This window comes from Xenopus laevis, chromosome 1S, assembly GCF_017654675.1.
Source record: "Xenopus laevis strain J_2021 chromosome 1S, Xenopus_laevis_v10.1, whole genome shotgun sequence".
Classification (NCBI taxonomy): Eukaryota; Metazoa; Chordata; class Amphibia; order Anura; family Pipidae; genus Xenopus; species Xenopus laevis.
Genome location: NC_054372.1, coordinates 5,204,331 through 5,222,667, shown reverse-complemented (window position 1 = coordinate 5,222,667; position 18,337 = coordinate 5,204,331). Strand labels below are relative to the sequence as shown.

Genomic DNA, 18,337 nt, shown 5'->3' with positions numbered 1-18,337 from the left:
TTGCGGGTCTTCTCAATATCGATTTTTACTCCTTTTTTCTGATCACGCTTACTTCCGATGATGTCACTTCCGGTTTACAATGACAGCACTTCCTGATTCTTGATGGTCAGTGGGTCGCAGGGCCGGGTTGCGGATAAGGTACTTGCGGGTCGTGTAGTGGGTCCAAGCAGGTAAGATGCAGGTAGGGGTCGGGTATGGGTTCCAAAAAATTAACCCGTGCAGGATTCTAGTCTGAGTAACCTGGATTTAACAATGCGATCACATTAAATTGCTGGCCAGTAGATGGAGCTCTGGCCTCATCCATGACCATGACAACTAAAAAATAAACCCTGCTTTTTATTTATTTGTTTGGGCTGATTTTAGAAGCATTATGTATGTATGTATAACTTTATTTGTAAAGCGCTGTTAAGGAGCTGCAGCGCTGTTAAGGAGCTGAAGCGCTGTACAGTGCATAAAAGTACAATATATAAATAAAAGTATACACGGGGAAGACAAATCACAAAATAAATATACGCAGAAATCATATCAGGTGCTATGTGCAATAGGCATAGTTGAAAGGAGGTCCCTGCCCCGTAGAGCTTACAGTCTAAGTGGATGGGAGGCTAACATACAGGCACAGATTGGAGATGAAAAAGTGCACAAGGTAAGGCATAGCCAGTAGGCACAAGACTAGGCTAAATATGTTCTAGTGCTCCAAAAGGTAGACTCTTAGTTTTTTTTTTCTTGAAGAGATTGAGAGAGGATTCTTATGGAGGAATTCAGAGATGGAATTCCAGAGGTAACAGCAGCAAGATAGAAGGGTTTGAGATGAGAGGTGGCAGTGGATGTGGATGGTGTGAAGAAAAGGTGGTAGAGGAGCAGAGAAGATGACCAGGAACATAAAGTGAGACAAGAGAAGAATTGTAGTGAAGGAAATGTTAGTAGAAGGATTTTATATACTATCCTTTGCTTACAGTCAGGCTAAGGATTTTAGTTGTGGTTGAGCAGGTTCCCTCTAAGGAGAGAGCAGAAGGATCCTGGTAGCAGAGCTTAAGAATGATTGGAGGGGAGAAAGATGGGAGTTGGGAAGACCGGTAAGGAGGAAATTGCAATAGTCTAAATGGGATAAGATAAGGGCATGGATTCGTGTTTTGGCTGTTTGTGAAAGAAATGGGCGTATCTTGGCTATATTGCAGAGGAAGAAGCAGCAGGTTTTGGCAGTAGTATTTATATGATAATATGAAGGAGAGAGACTGGACAAAGATGACCCCCAAGCAGCGTTCTGAGTTAACTGGGTTAATGGTCATGCCATCAATAGTAACGGTGAATGGAAGAAAAGCGCTTGTGTTGGGTGGAAAGACCATGAGCTCAGTCTTGGTCAAGTTGAGCTTAAGGTGGCGTTGCTTCATCCAGGAAGAGATAGTTACTAAGCAGTCTGTGATCTGAGTTTGAACGTCAGTTTTGTGAGGGGGTGTCTAAATATATCTGAATGTCATCAGCATAAAGGTGGTATGAATATATAAGGTCTTCTAAAGAGAGAGTGTACATATTCACCGGGATACTTGGAGTTGCACACAGTCCATACAAGCCTTTCTGCAAAGTCAGCAATTGTGTTACAGGGGCTCATATCAACTGCCCCCCCTTCAGGTTGAGCTCCTGGCACTGATCTAGCTGTAGATACTATTTGAGACATCCCAAGTAACCTAGTCATCTATGTGGCACCAGCCCAAGTACCTAAACCAATGTACTACGTACCAGCTATGGAAGGGTTATTTTGTGCTGGTGGTTTTGCATTATGATGAAATGGAGGTGATTTGGGAATGTAAAAGTGCAGTGCCTCTGGGCAAGGGGCCAATGTAGCAGCTGGTTTTCCCCTGAGAGAGGTTCTGGTTATCGGCTACAGTGCAACACTTCACAGTGAGCCAGACACAATGCAGCTTCACTACTGGACCTTATCTGAGCTACTTTGAAGTCACACCGCTTGCATTCTAGTGATTCAGTTCAGCAGGTTTATTTGTACTAGCCCTCTTACTATAGTCTCGTCTCACTGGGGCACACAGATATAAAATATTACCTGTCCCAGAATATATATGCATTTATAGATAGTGTCAGTCGATAATCACAGATCTAAACATGTTTTTTTTCCTATTTTTAGGTTCACTTTTCCAAAATTCCTGGAGCAGTGCTCACAAGGTATTGTCATTTACCTTCTGTGTAATATTTCTATATTCTAAGGGGAATTTTCCCTTTTAAGGAGATCATAGGTGTCTCTCTTCCTTCCATCACGGACATTTACACCACTCGCTGCATCCGTAAAGCCACCAGCATTGTTCACACTGTTCACACTGTTCACACTCCTGCCATCTTGAAAAAGGTACTGAAGCATTAGGGCCCTCACTACCAGACTGTGTAACAGTTTCTTCCCCCAAGCCATAAGGCTCCTGAATACTCAGGGACCGGACAGATCTCTCTCACACTCACACTCCATCTGACCTTACTGTATACCACAATGTTACACAGCCACTGTACGCCATTGTATAAATAAATAGCCATTGGATACAATTGTTCTCTATGAGCACATCTGCACTTTATCATGTTCTTTATCATGTTCTTACTACTGTCATATCATAATGATACTCCCATCATGTCTGATGTTTAGCATTATTTACTTAACATATTACATCTGCTGAGTGTTCACTGTCTTGTCCTGTCCCTGCACTGTGTTGTCCTGTCTTGCAGGAGTTGCATATTTTTGCACTTGCACTTTTTGTCTGTTGTCCGGTACATCTATGTTGTGTGTAGCACCATGGTCCTAGACCTAGAGGAAAGTTGATTTGTTTCACTGTGTACTGTACAAATGTATATAGATTAAATTACTTTTGACTAAAGCCTAACTAAAGAAGTAGGTAGAATCGTTGTGCTTCTGTTCCAGCCCAAGGCAACCACAGCCCTTTAGCAGTAAAGATCTGTGTCTCCAAAGATGCCCCAGTAGCTCCCCATCTTCTTTTCTGCTGATTCAATGATTCACATGCTCTGTGCTGCTGTCACTTACTGAGCTTAGGGACCCACTCACAATATACAGTACACATAGAATAGAAATGTCACAATATAAGGCTGATTAGTAATTAATACACATAATTACTACATGGCAGCACAGAAACCAGTGCAATTAGCATCAGAATTTAATAATCAGCAAACCTGTAGCATCAGCTTATATTACAGCCAGGGAAGGTCATTTTCTGCTGGATAATTAAGTGACGAGCCCTAAGCTTAGCTTCTCAACAGCCAATCAGAGCCCACTGAGCATGTGAGTGTCACAGACACTTTCCAAGATGGTGACCCCCTGTGACAAGTTTGAAGTCCTGGATCATTGCTGCTATTGACAAGCTCAAACTTTAGCCTCGTGCAATAAGTTCAGTGTATAAAATAGGACATTTTTAGCCATATTCATTGTTAGGGTTTAGTTCTCCTTGAATGCATGTTATGTGGGCATCAAGGAGAGCTAATAAGCAATTTTTCCAAACTTTAACCCTTTTGACTAACAGTCTTGCTTCCTAGACGAGTGGGGAAACCCTACAATAAGACTTATCATGCGTATTTATTGTGTTCCATAGGTATTGTGAGCAGCGTTGTCATCACCAGTCTTACTACTGAGCAGAGGCATCCTAGCTTTGTGCTGGTCCAAAAACTGATCAGAGCAGCCAATCCTGGGGCTGCGTTTATTCTAGCAGAAAAGGGAATAGTTACTAGGTAAGAGCACACTGTAAGAAGGAGAAAGATTGACAGCGCCCAGTTTGCTTTTAGAGTTCACTCAAATGACTGATTCCAGTACAAACAAAATCTATCTATCTAACAAAATAACTGCCTTTTGCACAAATCCTGCACACATGATGTCTGGTGATTTTAAAAGAGTGAGCTCTAATACATCTTGTAGGCAAAAGGAGCCCCCCTATAAGATATATTGGATGCAACTGCTGCATGAAGACAGAATGAAGAGAAACAGATGCTGAGAGAGGGATAGTGAATATAAACTTGTTTATTTTAGATACGGTATAGAATATTTAATTGATTATTTAATGATATTTAGAAAGTTTCTTATTTCAGTATGATCAAGCTTATACTACATTTTCATTTCTGCAATAGTTCCCCTTTAACATACACCTGTAAATAATTCTGTGTTTTGAAGGCTGAATTGCAGCTATAGGCATACCTCCCAACTGTCCCTTTTTCGGAGGGACAGTCCCTCTTTTGACAGCTCAGCCCGCAGTCCCTCATTTGTACTGGAAAGTCCCTCTTTTCTCTGCACTGAACAGCCAGAAAAAGAAACAAAGTTTCTCACTTAATTGGCTTTTAGCAGAGAGCCCAGAACAGCTAACAGGTGCAAATAAGATACTTTGTAACAATTTTGAGACACAAAAACACAGTTTAGATAAGGAGAAATATTTTCAAACTTTCATAACCTGCCAAATTTTGTAAAACAAACATGGTAATTAGGGGGTGTGGCCACAAAAAGGGGTGTGGTCAAAAATTGCTGCGCTACATGCGGGAAAAAAATTTTTTCCCCTCTTTTTACTTCCAAAATGTTGGGAGGTATGGCTATAGGCTCTATTTGGCTACAATTTGTGCTTTCTCCTTTTTGTATACAAATATTGGCTTTTTATCATTAAAGCTGCTGGTCAACTCCAGAACGTGGGTAAGACCGAGCGCTTGCCACAAGGGTGCTTTTAGCAGCTGGTCAACATCACAACATGGGTTAGACTGGCCATTTCTTTCTGTGTTTCAAGAACACACCATAGCTTAAAGGACCGGTAACATTAATTTTTTTTAAAATAAATATTGGTTAGTATAGATCGAAAAAAAAAGACACCAAGACAGTTTATATTTTAAAATCGCAAAGTCTTTATTAAGAAATAACTTACCAGAACTCCGCTTGCGCTCCTCTTCAGAAAGCGATCCGGCGATCCATCGCGCATCGCTCGATTTCTCCTCCCTGTATTCCTTATAGGAGATAGCCAGGGAGGAGAAATCGAGCACCGCACGATGTATCTTTGGGGTTTTTTTCTATGTATTCTAATGAATTTTTTTACAAATTTTTTTTTGTTGTTCCTGGTCTTCTAAGCTAGGCTGTGCATAGCTCTTGTGTGATACACACAAACCCTTTCTACTTTTGTTTCTTCATAGGAATGAGGATATTGAGCTGATCATGTCAGCCAGCAGCTTTTCTAACCCACAGATGCTGAGGGCTCGCTACCTGATGTACCCTGGATGGTAAGAAATGGATAATGCGCTGCCACCTCTTAATCCACACAGATCAAATCAGATAAAAAATAATTAGCAATATGGCTGATTTGTTCCCCCAGAGAAACCTAAAAAACAATATGCAGAAGTGCAGTTGTATCTGCCCGAGATAAGGCTAAGCAGTTTACTAAGTATTGTACTTTTATTTATAGGTTTGAAGGACAATTTTCATCTGGACCTGCTTTCCCAAAGATTGATCAGATCTGTGTGAGGTTCAGCCATCCCTTAGAAAAAGCACGCTTTATGACACGTTGCAAAGGTAAGTGGTCAAGCAATGTTGCTCGTTTCCAGGCCTAATCAGAACTGTTTGTCATAAGACTGAAAACTGGCAATTACATATTTTAAGGATTTTTTCCCTCTCAAATTTTAATTTGCAAATGAGGATTTGATAATCGACCAAATCTAAATTTTTAAAAATATTTTTCAATAATCATCTTTAAAGGGGTGGTTCATCTTTATGTTAAAGTTGGCTCATGTGACCTAACATGTGTGTGGTTTGTTTGTGTGCATAGTGAATCATACAATCCCAGGGGACGGCCCTTATTTTTTAAAATGGCAGGTTTTCTTTTTATGATTACCCAATGGCACATACTACTAGAGAAGTATATTATTATGAAAATGGTTTATTTACATGAAGCAGAGTTTTACATATGAACTGTTTTATGCAATATCTTTTTATAGAGACCTACATTGTTTGAGGGGTATAGTTTTCCTTTAACTTTTAGTATGTTATAGAATGGCCTTTTCAATTGATCCTCATTTATTTATATCGTTTTTAAATTACTTGCATTCTTCTTCTGACTCTTTCCAGCTTTGAAACAGGGGTCACTGACCCCATCTAAAACAAATGTTCTGTAAAGCTACAAATGAATTGTCATTACTACTTTTTATTACTCACTTTTCTAGTCAGTCTGTCTCCTGTTCATATTCCAGTCCCTTATTCAAATAAATGCATGGTTGCTAGGGTATTTTTTGGCCCTAGCAACCAGAGTGCTGAAATTGCAAACTGGAGAGCTGCTGAATAAAAAGCTAGATAATTAAAAAAAACACAAATAATACAAAATGAAAACCAATTGCAAATTGTCTCAGGATATCCCTCTCTACATCATACTAACAGGTAACTCAAAGGCGAACAACCCCTGTAATACTACTGAGAAGTCTGTGTAGGAAATGCGTGTAAAGCTGTTGTTTCAGAACTTAATATATTGGTTCATTTAGGGTTTTTCTTAAGTTATTTGATAAGGCCAGATTTCCATTACTTAGAAGCTAATGTAGGTACAGTATATATTGTATAGACCATTTAAGTTATGTGCCGACTGGTAGCTACTAAACTAAAATCTGTACTTGTGTTTTGTTTTGTTTATTGTTTAACAGCAATAAAAAGCTCCATAAAGACCTACCCGTTTTTTGGAAACCTATACCATATTATGGGAAGAGTGTTATTTTCAGGTAAATACAGTGGCAATGGTAAATCTCCCAAAACAAAGTATTTTCCTATGTGTTTTGTAAGCGCAGCAAGAAACAGACTCTCTAATAATTAATCTTCTGGTGTAGATGCAGAGCAGAGGATGGAAGTTTGCCATGACACGTTGGTCAACTCATTGCGTCTCGTCCCGGTGGAGGATGGTCCAAGCCCACCTCCCAATCCAAATCGCGATCAACGAGAGACCACTCAGCCGTGCATTCTGATTTTCACTGGTTGCTCCCTCAAAGAGGAAGACATAAAGGATTGGCTGAGACAGTGCGCCAAGCAGGTGACCCATGCCCTATTAAAATGTTATCCTATATCTTGGCCAAAATGGGCATTTCCATCGCCCTGGGGCATCATCTGCTCTTGTACATGAGTGTGTGTTGGGGGGTAATAGAATGGCACGGGTAGTAAGGTCACAATAATAGGGTATTTGATAACTGGCAAAGGTGACTATGGTAATCGCAAATGAACATCAAACTGTTTTTCGCTGGTGCTAGGGTTCAGCATGGGGTGAGGAAGTAGACAGATTGTTGGAGCAAAAGTCAGAATTTGTGATACATATTGGTACAAAGATAGAATGTCAGCAGTTTTCAAGAATTGTTCTAGAAAATAAGGTAAAAAATGCTTTCCCAGGGTATTAGCTGTGCCATGAGCCATAATGGGGAGGCAGCGAGTACTTGGGAAGATTAATGAGTGGCAAATAATTTGAAGTACTCTTCTAACCCTCTATTAATATCATTGTTCAGAAACCACAGAAGAAGCTTTTGAGAACAAGAGGAACGCTGACACTTCAGGAAATGCGCAGTATCCATGTAAGTTACCTTGTTTTTCCTTAGGGCCCTCAACTGTCTTCTTCAGTGGGTACTAACAATTCCCATACATTGTAACCCCAGGCAAAGCATCATTTGGATCCCCTCCCTCAAGGCTATTTCTATAATGGAACTCAGTTCATAAACTTCCTTGGAGAGAAAATGGACCATCATCCATGTATCCTTTGATGTGATCTACAACTATGATTGTCATTCTAGTTAAGTAACAGTGATAGTACCAGGGTGCTGTTGCATTTACATTATGTTAGCCCATAAATGTATTCCTTGGCCCCTCGATCTTAAAGGGGGTTGCTCACCTTTAAATTATCTTTTAGTATGATGTAGAGAGTGATATTCTGAGATAATTTGCAATTATCATTTGTGTTTTTTGAGCTTTTATTTAGGTTTTTATTCAGCAGCTCTCCAGTTTACAGTTAGTGCAGGATGGTTGCTAGGGCCCAAATTACCCTAACAACCGAGAATAAGAGACTGGAATATGAATAGGAGAGGGCCATACTAGAAAGATGAGAAATAACAATAATAATGTGGCTTTACAGAGCGTTTGTTTTTTAGATGGGGTCAGTGACCCCCATTTGAAAGCTGGAAAGAGTCAGAAGAAAAAGGGCAATTATTTGAAAACTATAAAAATAAATAATGAAGACCAATTGAAAAGTTGCTTAGAATTGTCCATTCTATAACATGGTAAAAGTTCATTTAAAGGTGAAAGCACCCCTTTAATGTGCTGCCTTCTCTAACTCGGAGTTTAACTGTGTTGTTCTGATTAAACGTGTGTCCGTAAATCTCCTTAACCTGTGCCAATCAGTAATGGATCAGTTCATATATGACTTTTTAAACGAGGCAAACCAAGAGATCGAAAAGTACAACAAAGAGTTGGAAGCACAGGAGTACGTCGACATTTTCGGGCAGAAGTTGTGAAACGAGCCATTGTGTCCTTGATCCTCCTTCACTCCATTGCCGCAATGACTTCTAAGCAAAATGTGGAAGATTCTGTTGTCCTGCTTCTGTTTGTTACAGGCACCCACCGTGCAGTGGTGCTTTCTTCTGCAGTCCTCGTTTATTTTATTTACCTTATCCCAGAAGAGCACGAGCGTGTGCCTAGTACACTCCAGTGATTACTATTAGCCACAGTGTCTATTAAGGTGGCCATAGACGTAACATTTTAGATCGTGTAGAGCTGAATGGTCAGATATACAGGATGAAACAATAGAATTCTACCTGTATCTGACAATTAAGCACTAAAGGTGGCCATAGATGTAACAATTATGATCTTTCTTAGAAAAGATGTTTCCAAGAAAGATTGTTCATTTCAATAGACACATGTAGAACTAAATGGTCAGATATACATATAGAAATTATAGAATTCTAACTGTGTCTGATGATTCAGCACTAACAATGGCCCATGTTTGGGTCCCTTCAAAGGCAGCCAATCAAAATTTTCCGTCCAGCCCGATCGACGAGAAGACGATATCGGCCGATATCGGTCAGCTCTTTTTCCATCATACACGCACCGAATATCGTACGAAAATTAGTTTTGTACGATATTATCGATGCGTCTATGGCCACTGTACTCCTATATTTGAGCAAACGGCTTAACTTAGGAACAGGTTTGTATTTGTCTCTTTGTACTACTTTCATTTTGGGAGCCCCATAACAAGGTGGTCGCTTTGATATTGTATTGTTTGCAAACCATTCCTTAGCCTGGTGTGTGTGTAAGACCTTCTGCTGTTTATATCACTGACACAATGCAGTGGATTTGTTGAGAGGAAGGGATGGTGAGCTTCAAGTCTTTTTATCAGTATAGCGAGAGTGTAGAAAGTAGATCAATTTGAATTGTAGCTTTAAGGCCAACTAGACACTTAGGCTAAGGGCACACTAGGCGATAGCGCCGCGATAGTCGCCGCGACTTTTAATCCGCAATCGATGTGGAAACTTTGGCGCTGGCGTCTATGGGGAATCGCGAGCGTAAAAACACACGCGGCGATCTTTTTTCTATTGTCGCTCGAAATCGCCTCGCTAGGCGATTTCGAGCGACAATAGAAAAAAGATCGCCGCGTGTGTTTTTACGCTGGCGATTTGACGCGATTCCCCATAGACGCCAGCGCCAAAGTTTCCACAGCGATTGCGGATTAAAAGTCGCGGCGAAAAGTCGCCGCGAGTCAAATCGCGGCGCTATCGCCTAGTGTGCCCTTAGCCTTACATTGTCTTGCTCAACTGTGCTTAGTACAGGGCAATACCAGTGGTAGCATAGCATTATGGTATTTCTCTGTACAGCCTAGGAGTAAATTTAAGGAGCTTTTGTTGCAGAATTGTGCTTAGTACAATAGTAGCACAGTTTTATGGCGCCTCTCTTTAAAGGGGTTATTTCTCCTATAGCCCGGCCTATGAAGATGTGTGTAATGACTGGTGAAATGATAAAAAAAAAAAAAACTTATCCAGTTAACCACATTCCAAAATTCTAAATATTTTATAGCTCTAAATGGGCAGCAATAACACACAAACGGGTAACATTTAATGTAGAGTTTAGGATTGTTGCACAAGTATAATTCTGAATGGTTCTCAAAGCACAACCCATAAGTGTAATACACAAGGAACATATGGACCAATAAGAAATTCTCATTAGCCCTCAGTCAAAGCTTGCTTTTCCTAAGGGAAAGAAATTGTAGCAGACGAGCATCAATAGCAGAGGGACCAAACTGCATTTATATCAAGCTGCGAAATTCATTTTTTTCCACATTTTTAATTTTTTTAAATCCAGTTCTCTGTTGGCAAGGGAATTTTTCTGAAAAACCCAGCTCTGTACATCTGTATAATAACTCTACTGCTATCTTGTCTAGTCTTACAAACCTGAGGGGAATATGATGAAAAGTGTGAGAACAGAAATAGTTCCACAGCTTGATATAAAATGCTGTATGTGTATTTTTTAGACAATAAATACATTTTCAGCTCTTTTAAGACATAAAGGGACTAGAAATGAGCAAAAATTTGCACGAGAAAAAAATTGTTGCCCATAGACCACTGCATTTGGTGAATTTGACGCTATTTTGTGAATTTTCGCCAAATTGAAAAGGGTCAGGTTTGCCCCTTAACTAAAAGGGACAATATTCTCCTACCACTGTTGTGTTGTGACATAAGGCAACACCAGAGATTTTGTCATGTTAATATTTGTTTGGATTTCTTTAGCCCATTGCCTGCTAGGGATGCTGGATCCAGATCCTACAAAAAGTACTCCCAAATTGGTGCATCCCTACTATGAAGGCAGTGGTTTGTGTAGGACAATCTCATTTAGATGTTCCGGATCAGTTCATGTGAGATAGTGCTAAGGTCATCATTATGGTCCGAACTAGCACGCGCTCCACTAGGATTCCATGATAGCATATATTCTAGCAGTCTGTCTATGCATGAAAGCAGTTTAAATATGTTTATATATATATATATAGAGTGCCTCTCAATATAACTAGGGATAAGCAGGGGTTGCACAAAATGTGGGAACACTGAAAGTTAATCTACCAATCTTGTAAGGAAAAACAACTGGCGGGATTTTTGTGTGATTAAAAGCAAAATGTATTGGGACATTTCCATGCAATTTCCTATGGTTTTGGTCAGATTGGTTTTTGTCATATTTAGTCCAAATATTCTAAAGTGCTAGGATTTAATATTAGTGCAGGGACATATAATTGATGGTTCCAAACATTTTTTGCAACATGTGCCTGTGGAACCTCTACTGTAGAGTGAAACAAGTGCGTGCTTTGGCACTGCTGGTCTCTAAGTTAAGGAGTGTTAATGAATAAGCCATATTGTAGTGATTTTACACAGGATAATAGAATAGGTTGTAACCAGCATGCTAGCTATCTAAATATTGATGGCAAAACCACATTCAGGGGGTATTTATTAAAGTCCGAATGCCAAAAACGTTAGTAATTCAAGTTGTTTTACTATAAAATCCCAATTTTTTGTGATTTATTATACTCGAGGCGGAAAAAGTCAGAATCAGAAAATCCGGCATCTCCGATCTGTTGAGGTTGAATATAAGTCAATGGGAGAAGTCCAGAAGATATCCTGATCTGCTTTTTGTGGTTTTCGGGCAAAAATCCGGAAAAAACATAAGTTTTCGGGCGGAAAAATTCGTATGATTCAAATTTTCGTACATTTTTTCCCTCTGCACTGGACTTTTTTGGGAAAATGTATTGATAAATAAGGTGAAACAAACCGTGCGGATTTGTTCTGAGTATATTTCAGAAAATAATGAGATAAATTCAGATTTCAATAAATAACCCCCTTAGAGTATTTGAGTCTGCACAACGTATTCATGGAATACAGCCATGCAGATTTCTGAGAAAGTTGCCTTTTTCTGATTATGCGAAGTATTTAAATCTGCAAAATTCACAAGCGCTGTCTCTCCACTGTGTTTTTTATCAGAAATGCACCGTTTCCCAGTCTGTACACTTCAGTGTTTAAAACTGAAAGGATCGAGGAAATCGGCAAATTGCGGCACGTTCTAGAATTGGCAGAATTTGGGTATATCCAGCGCACCTTGAATCGTACTGTAATCAGAAAACCTTTCACCAGACTGGTACTATTTCTACAAAAATTTGTAAAGAAAAAACAAAAAAAAGAATGAACTTTACCTCATTTTATAGCTGTGATTTTAAGACAGAAATTTAAAATTTATAGAAACTGTGACGTTGCTATTTTTTTTGAGATAGCAGTGCCTTGCCGATGGTGCCATTCATGGCTGCGCTAGGGGCCCAGAATAGGTGACCATTGATTGTAACGGCTTGCTCCCTGATTTGGTGGGAGAGATTTGGTGCTGGTGAAAGGATTCAAAGTTTACACAAGTTTTATTAGGTAGGGATTTGAGCACATTATATATCTATAGGGAAAACTCTTTGGGGACTAAAATTCAGATAGTCGTAGGGAGCACATGTGTGGGTAGCTAACCAGTACCTACGTCATCTCTGTAGACATAACTGAATTATATTGTTTTTGATTGTTGAAATTAATTTCTTTAAAATTGAATCGAAAAAGGGTTGTGGTCGACAGTTGTGGCATTAATCGAGTGTTTGTGTAATTTATGAAAGACTTTTACCTTCTTGACATTCGAGATTTATGATTTCAAACATCGATCAGTAATCTCCAGATCAGATCTACTGAGATACCACTGTAATCCATCAGTAATCTCCAGATCAGATCTACCGAGATACCACTGAATTCCATCAGTAATCTCCAGCTCAGATCTACCGAGATACCACTGTAATCCATCAGTAATCTCCAGCTCACATCTACTGAGATACCACTGAAATCCATCAGTAATCTCCAGCTCAGATCTACTGAGATACCACTGAAATCCATCAGTAATCTCCAGATCAGATCTACTGAGATACCACTGCAATCCATCAGTAATCTCCAGATCAGATCTACTGAGATACCACTGAAATCCATCAGTAATCTCCAGCTCAGATCTACTGAGATACCACTGAAATCCATCAGTAATCTCCAGATTAGATCTACTGAGATACCACTGAAATCCATCAGTAATCTCCAGCTCAGATCTACTGAGATACCACTGAAATCCATCAGTAATCTCCAGCTCGGATATACTGAGATACCACTGTAATCCATCAGTAATCTCCAGATCAGATCTACTGAGATACCACTGTAATCCATCAGTAATCTCCAGATCAGATCTACTGAGATACCACTGTAATCCATCAGTAATCTCCAGCTCAGATCTATCGAGATACCACTGAAATCCATCAGTAATCTCCAGATCAGATCTACCGAGATACCACTGAAATCCATCAGTAATCTCCAGATCAGATCTACCGAGATACCACTGTAATCCATCAGTAATCTCCAGGTCAGATCTACCGAGATACCACTGTTATCGATCAGTAATCTCCAACTCAGATCTACCGAGATACCACTGTTATCGATCAGTAATCTCCAACTCAGATCTACCGAGATACCACTGAAATCCATCAGGAACTTTATCGTGGAGTTTTTTTTTCCTCTTGAATACTCAAGTCATTGAACTCCTCAAATGGATATAGACAGCCTGGAATGCCGGGATTCAAGAAACATACCATGAATTTTAGCATATCCTCCAAACAAGGCTGAGGTCAACCTATTCTTTGTCTTCCTTAATTACAGTCAGATTTGAGGAAATTTGGGAGAGGGAGATGATTTGAGACTATTCAAGATAATTACACATGACCACATAATTTTGGGTATTTTCATTCCAGAAAGATTTAAGAGACTGCTTGGATTCAAGAAAATTACCACGAATGTTTGAATATAATTTCTATGAACTCAACCCATTCACATTCTTTTTTTATATGCAGTCAGATTTGAGGAAATTTATGATCACAAAGGAGATGTTTAAGATCATGCGGGATAATTATTGTGTGATATATTGAACTGATGGAGAAGTAGCTTTATCTCTCCTCCTCCGATCTTGTAATATACCACTAAAATCAACAGGAATTGGGTAATACGAGGTTTTTCCTATTCTTGAACATCCAAGTTTTTTTTTTAAAGATGTCAGCTGACTCCTCAAATGGGTGGAGATTGCTTGGAACACTGGTATTGGAGAAGATTACTGTGTTTTTTTTTTGTTTTTTTAATGGCATCAGATTTGAGAAAATTGAGGGTTTATCGATCATCTCAAGGGAGTTGATTTGAGATTATGCAAGGTAATTTCCCCATTTTTAATCATCCAGTACTATCATCTCTCCAGCAATATATCACTGAAATCAATGTAAATATTTGAGTGTTTTTTCGAGATACCCTCTACTCCAACTCAATCTAGATTTTAACTCAATCTTAAATGTGGTCAGATTTGAGTTGATTTTTTGGATTACTTTATCAATTTTCGCACTGGAGGGAGATGATTTCAGGTTATGTCAAACCATTAGAAACGACCACAAGATTTTTGATAAATTTTCCCCTTTATCGCTTGCCTTTCCAGGAGGAGCGACAGGGAGTTATCAGAGCACAGACAAATATTAACAGAGTCCTCAAGGAGTTTATAGGCTTTGCTGACCTACTTGATTGGCAGTTTTGTGTTTTTAATCACTGAGTGAGTGAGAGAGGCTTGCTGAAGTTATAGGGAAGGGAAAACAATGGGATTACATTAAAACAAGGGAACGTTTGCACAGGTGAAATTTCCTGTCCACTGCAAAAAAAATAAAAAAATTCACCTATAAAGCTGCTAATTTGAATTTTGTGAGAATCCAAATGTCAGGAAATTTTTTTCCCAAAATGCATACGTTCCCTCAATTTCTGTTTTTTATTTTGCACACATCCATCTTTTGGGTATTCTTAAAAAGGGAAACCTTCAAGTGAAACGTAGGAAATTAAATAGAAAAACTGTGACGTAGAAATCTATTTTTTTTTCCAAGATGTACCTCAAAATATTAGCGGGGAAAAGAGTCCATTTTACTCACTGTTTTGGAAATGCTAACAGGCCTCACTGAACTAGTGTGCCAAAATTTCACTTTATTATTTTGCTGGAATCCAGTAATTTGTTTTAAGTTTGTTTTTATATAGAAAACATTTTTTTCCACAAACACTACTGTAACTTCAGTAAAACTGAACCGTGTGATTGAAGCTTTTTTTTGTGCGAACTATTGTATTTATTACCACTTAGAATAGGACCTGTCGTATGAAATGACCTTTCCATTTATTTTTGTATTCATTTCAATGTTTTTACCTGCACTTGTGTAAACCTGATTTTTACACTTTTAACTCCAGTGTAATGCGAAATAACAATAAACTATTTTATGTCTCTTTCTAATGTGTGTTACATGCTAGCGGCAATTCGCTAGCGTTATCACCCGCAGGGACATTGCCAATTTACTAACGGGCGCAGGCACTAGCGGTCATTCGCACTCTATCGCCAGGTGACAATTCGGCCTGGCAAATGGACGTTACTCCGCAAATTGAGTAAAGTGCGGATTTTACTGAACGTTACCTCTTTCGCCAGAGTTGCCTTCGCCACCTCAGACCAGGTGAGGTGAATTAAAGTAGCCAGATCTTCTTCAGTCTTCTGTTACTTACATTAAAATATTCTGTGAGACGAAAATGCATCAAAGTCCAAAAAACACTGGTGACTTTTCCTTTTTTTAGCCTGATTGCCTGCAAAAGACCTAACAAACTTTTTTTTGGGTAACCGCTTTTCCCCATACATTTGCAAACATATTCACTTTACAGTGGCCACATGTGTAGAGCGTTAGAATAAATCTATTGTCCTTATTAAGGTTCCCTGGACTTGTGTTTTGATTAAAAAGTCTAATTTGTAAATATAGGCACCATCATTAAACATAAAGACGTCCATACAGCTTTAAATTTCCCGCCCTATGCAAATTGACCTGAGCGCAAGATCTCTTACGAAGTTTCGGTAGGCAGAAATAATCACTAGCGCATCTTCACTATCAAATGCTCGCATTGCCAAAGTAACGCTAGGGAAAAGTCGCCAGTAGGGATGGGCAAATTTTTTCACCTCGTTTCGCCGAAAAGATTACGCCGATAGACTTGTATGGCGGCGTGCGTCAAAAAAAAAAAAAAAAGACGCGCGTCAAAACAATTTCGCCGCGCGACAATTTTTTGGACGCCCATGGACATGGGCGTCTGCGACATTTTGCCGGCGGCGAATTTTTGACGAAGCGAAACGGGTCAAATTCGCCCATCCCTAGTCGCCAGTGTTCAGCGCCCACAACGAAACTCCGCATTTTACTTAATTAGCGGTATGTGAGCGAATTTTTGCCTGGCAAAGTGTTGCGCTGGGTGCAAAGTGGACTCTGGCGACTTTTCGCCGGTTATTAAACCTGCCCCCAAGGGTCCTATTTATTAAACCTCAAAGTTTTCCAGTCGAGTTTTTAAAGGGAAAAAACACATTTTTAGAGGGGGGAAAAAACCAAAAAAATTTCGAGATTTATTATACTCTGAAGCTGCTAATAATCTAAATCAGAAAATACTCCAGCTAAAACCTGTTGTGTAGAAGTCAATGGCAGATGGTCCCTCTAACTATTGGAACATTTTTTTCCCCCCCCAGGATTCCAGATCGTTTTGGGTTGTTTGCTCTGGTTTTCGTTAGAAAAATCCAATAAATTCTAAGTCGAGTTTTTGGAACGATAATTAAAAAAAGGCACATGATTATGTTGCACTGATTTTTTTCAACAATAATTATTGATCAGTTAAGGGGGTCTGGGAGTTTGGTCGAAAGAAGTTATGTTTTACCATATCTTAAAGGTAAGTTGGTGCCTGAGGATGAAACAATATCTGTGAGATAATGGGTATAGTTGAGTAACATGAGTCTTGGGTAGGAAATATTGTGTTGGAATTTGCCCCCACCCCCCCTCCCTGATTTAATTGAGCTTGGTCAAAGAATTGAGAAGAGTCCTTCTACAGAAGACAGAACTTTGAGCAGGTTGAGTTCATGAGCAGGGAAATGATACCCCATATAATACACAAAACACTGCACTTTGGGTGTGATGGTCAAAGTACAAGAAGCCTTGTCTCTTGGCTGGGTCACCCTTGCACCCTCTTTATCACAGAACACCATTTCAGTGCAGCCACTTTCTATAATCTGAAATATTAGTGCTGATGTATCTGAAAATACCGCTCAAGTGGGTCTGTGCCGCTTCTATATTCAGATTTCATTAACTCGGCATACATCCTTCAGTTCTTTGCCATCCAGCTGACCTTTGGCTCAATGTGCCGGCTGATTTAGTTAAGCTCTGAAGATATCGTTTAAACTGTCCGTCTATTTAATGAATGCTGAGAAAATATTACATTCTAATACTTTTCTGATACATTCTGGGGCCCATTTACTTAGCTCGAGTGAAGGAATAGAGGAAAAATAGTTCGAGTTTCGAATGTTTTTTTTTTTGGCTACTTCGACCATCGAATTGGCTACTACGACCTTCGACTTTGAATCAAACAATTCGAACTAAAAATCATTGACTATTCGATAGTCGAAGTACTAAAAAACTTCGACCCCCTAGTTCGCCACCTAAAACCTACCGAGGCCAATGTTAGCCTATGGTGAAGGTCCCCATAGGCTTTTCTGATCAAAGGATAATTGTTCGATCGATGGGTTAAAATCCTTTGAATCGTTCGATTTGAAGGATTTAATCGTTGAACGAACGATTATTCCTTCGATCGTTCGATCGAACGAATTGCACTAAATCCTTCGACTTCGATATTCGAAGTCAAAGGTTTTCAATTCGGCAGTCAAATATCGAGGGTTAATTAACCCTCGATATTCGACCCTAGGTACATGTGCCCCTCTGAGTCACCATACAGACAATGGCTGCTTGATCACGACTGAGACTGCACAAACAGTTATTTAAAAAATGAATAAAATCAATAAAAAGATATAAAGAAAAAAAAAATTAATAAAGCATTTACACTACGGGGCCGATTGTAGAAGGCTTGAGCCTTCAGCTACTAAAACCTTGCATGAGTTCCTTAACTCCATGGTTTCTTCATTCAAATAACTCGGTTTCCTGACCATCGTTTTTCTCCCCGACAAAGAAATAAAAAGCTTGGTTTTAGGAACCAAGCTTTGGGTGGGGGTGGGGGGGAGAAAAAAGATTGTGAAGAAGTCGAGGTATTCGAATGAAGAAGCCACACAAGACTTTAGGAACATGGACAAGGACAAAGTTTTAGTAGCTCAAGCATTCTTAAATGTTCTTTTATATTGGACAAATCCATAGGGAACTAAAGTAAATTCACCCTAAAAACCCAAATTTTGTTA

At 39.3% G+C, this 18,337-nt stretch overlaps 1 protein-coding gene across 1 annotated transcript in view; it reads left to right on the top strand.

The window, feature by feature from the left end:
• dnaaf9.S (dynein axonemal assembly factor 9 S homeolog) overlaps positions 1-8,830 on the top strand; it is an 84,571-nt gene extending 75,741 nt beyond the window's left edge. Inside the window, exons 29-37 of the mRNA XM_018242969.2 lie at positions 2,135-2,172; positions 3,594-3,729; positions 5,161-5,247; positions 5,430-5,536; positions 6,652-6,726; positions 6,832-7,031; positions 7,495-7,560; positions 7,642-7,735; positions 8,381-8,830. Coding sequence (XP_018098458.1) covers positions 2,135-2,172; positions 3,594-3,729; positions 5,161-5,247; positions 5,430-5,536; positions 6,652-6,726; positions 6,832-7,031; positions 7,495-7,560; positions 7,642-7,735; positions 8,381-8,493 — 916 coding nt within the window. The 3' untranslated portion in view covers positions 8,494-8,830. The remainder of the gene's footprint in view (positions 1-2,134; positions 2,173-3,593; positions 3,730-5,160; positions 5,248-5,429; positions 5,537-6,651; positions 6,727-6,831; positions 7,032-7,494; positions 7,561-7,641; positions 7,736-8,380) is intronic.
• The last annotated feature ends 9,507 nt before the right edge of the window (positions 8,831-18,337 follow it).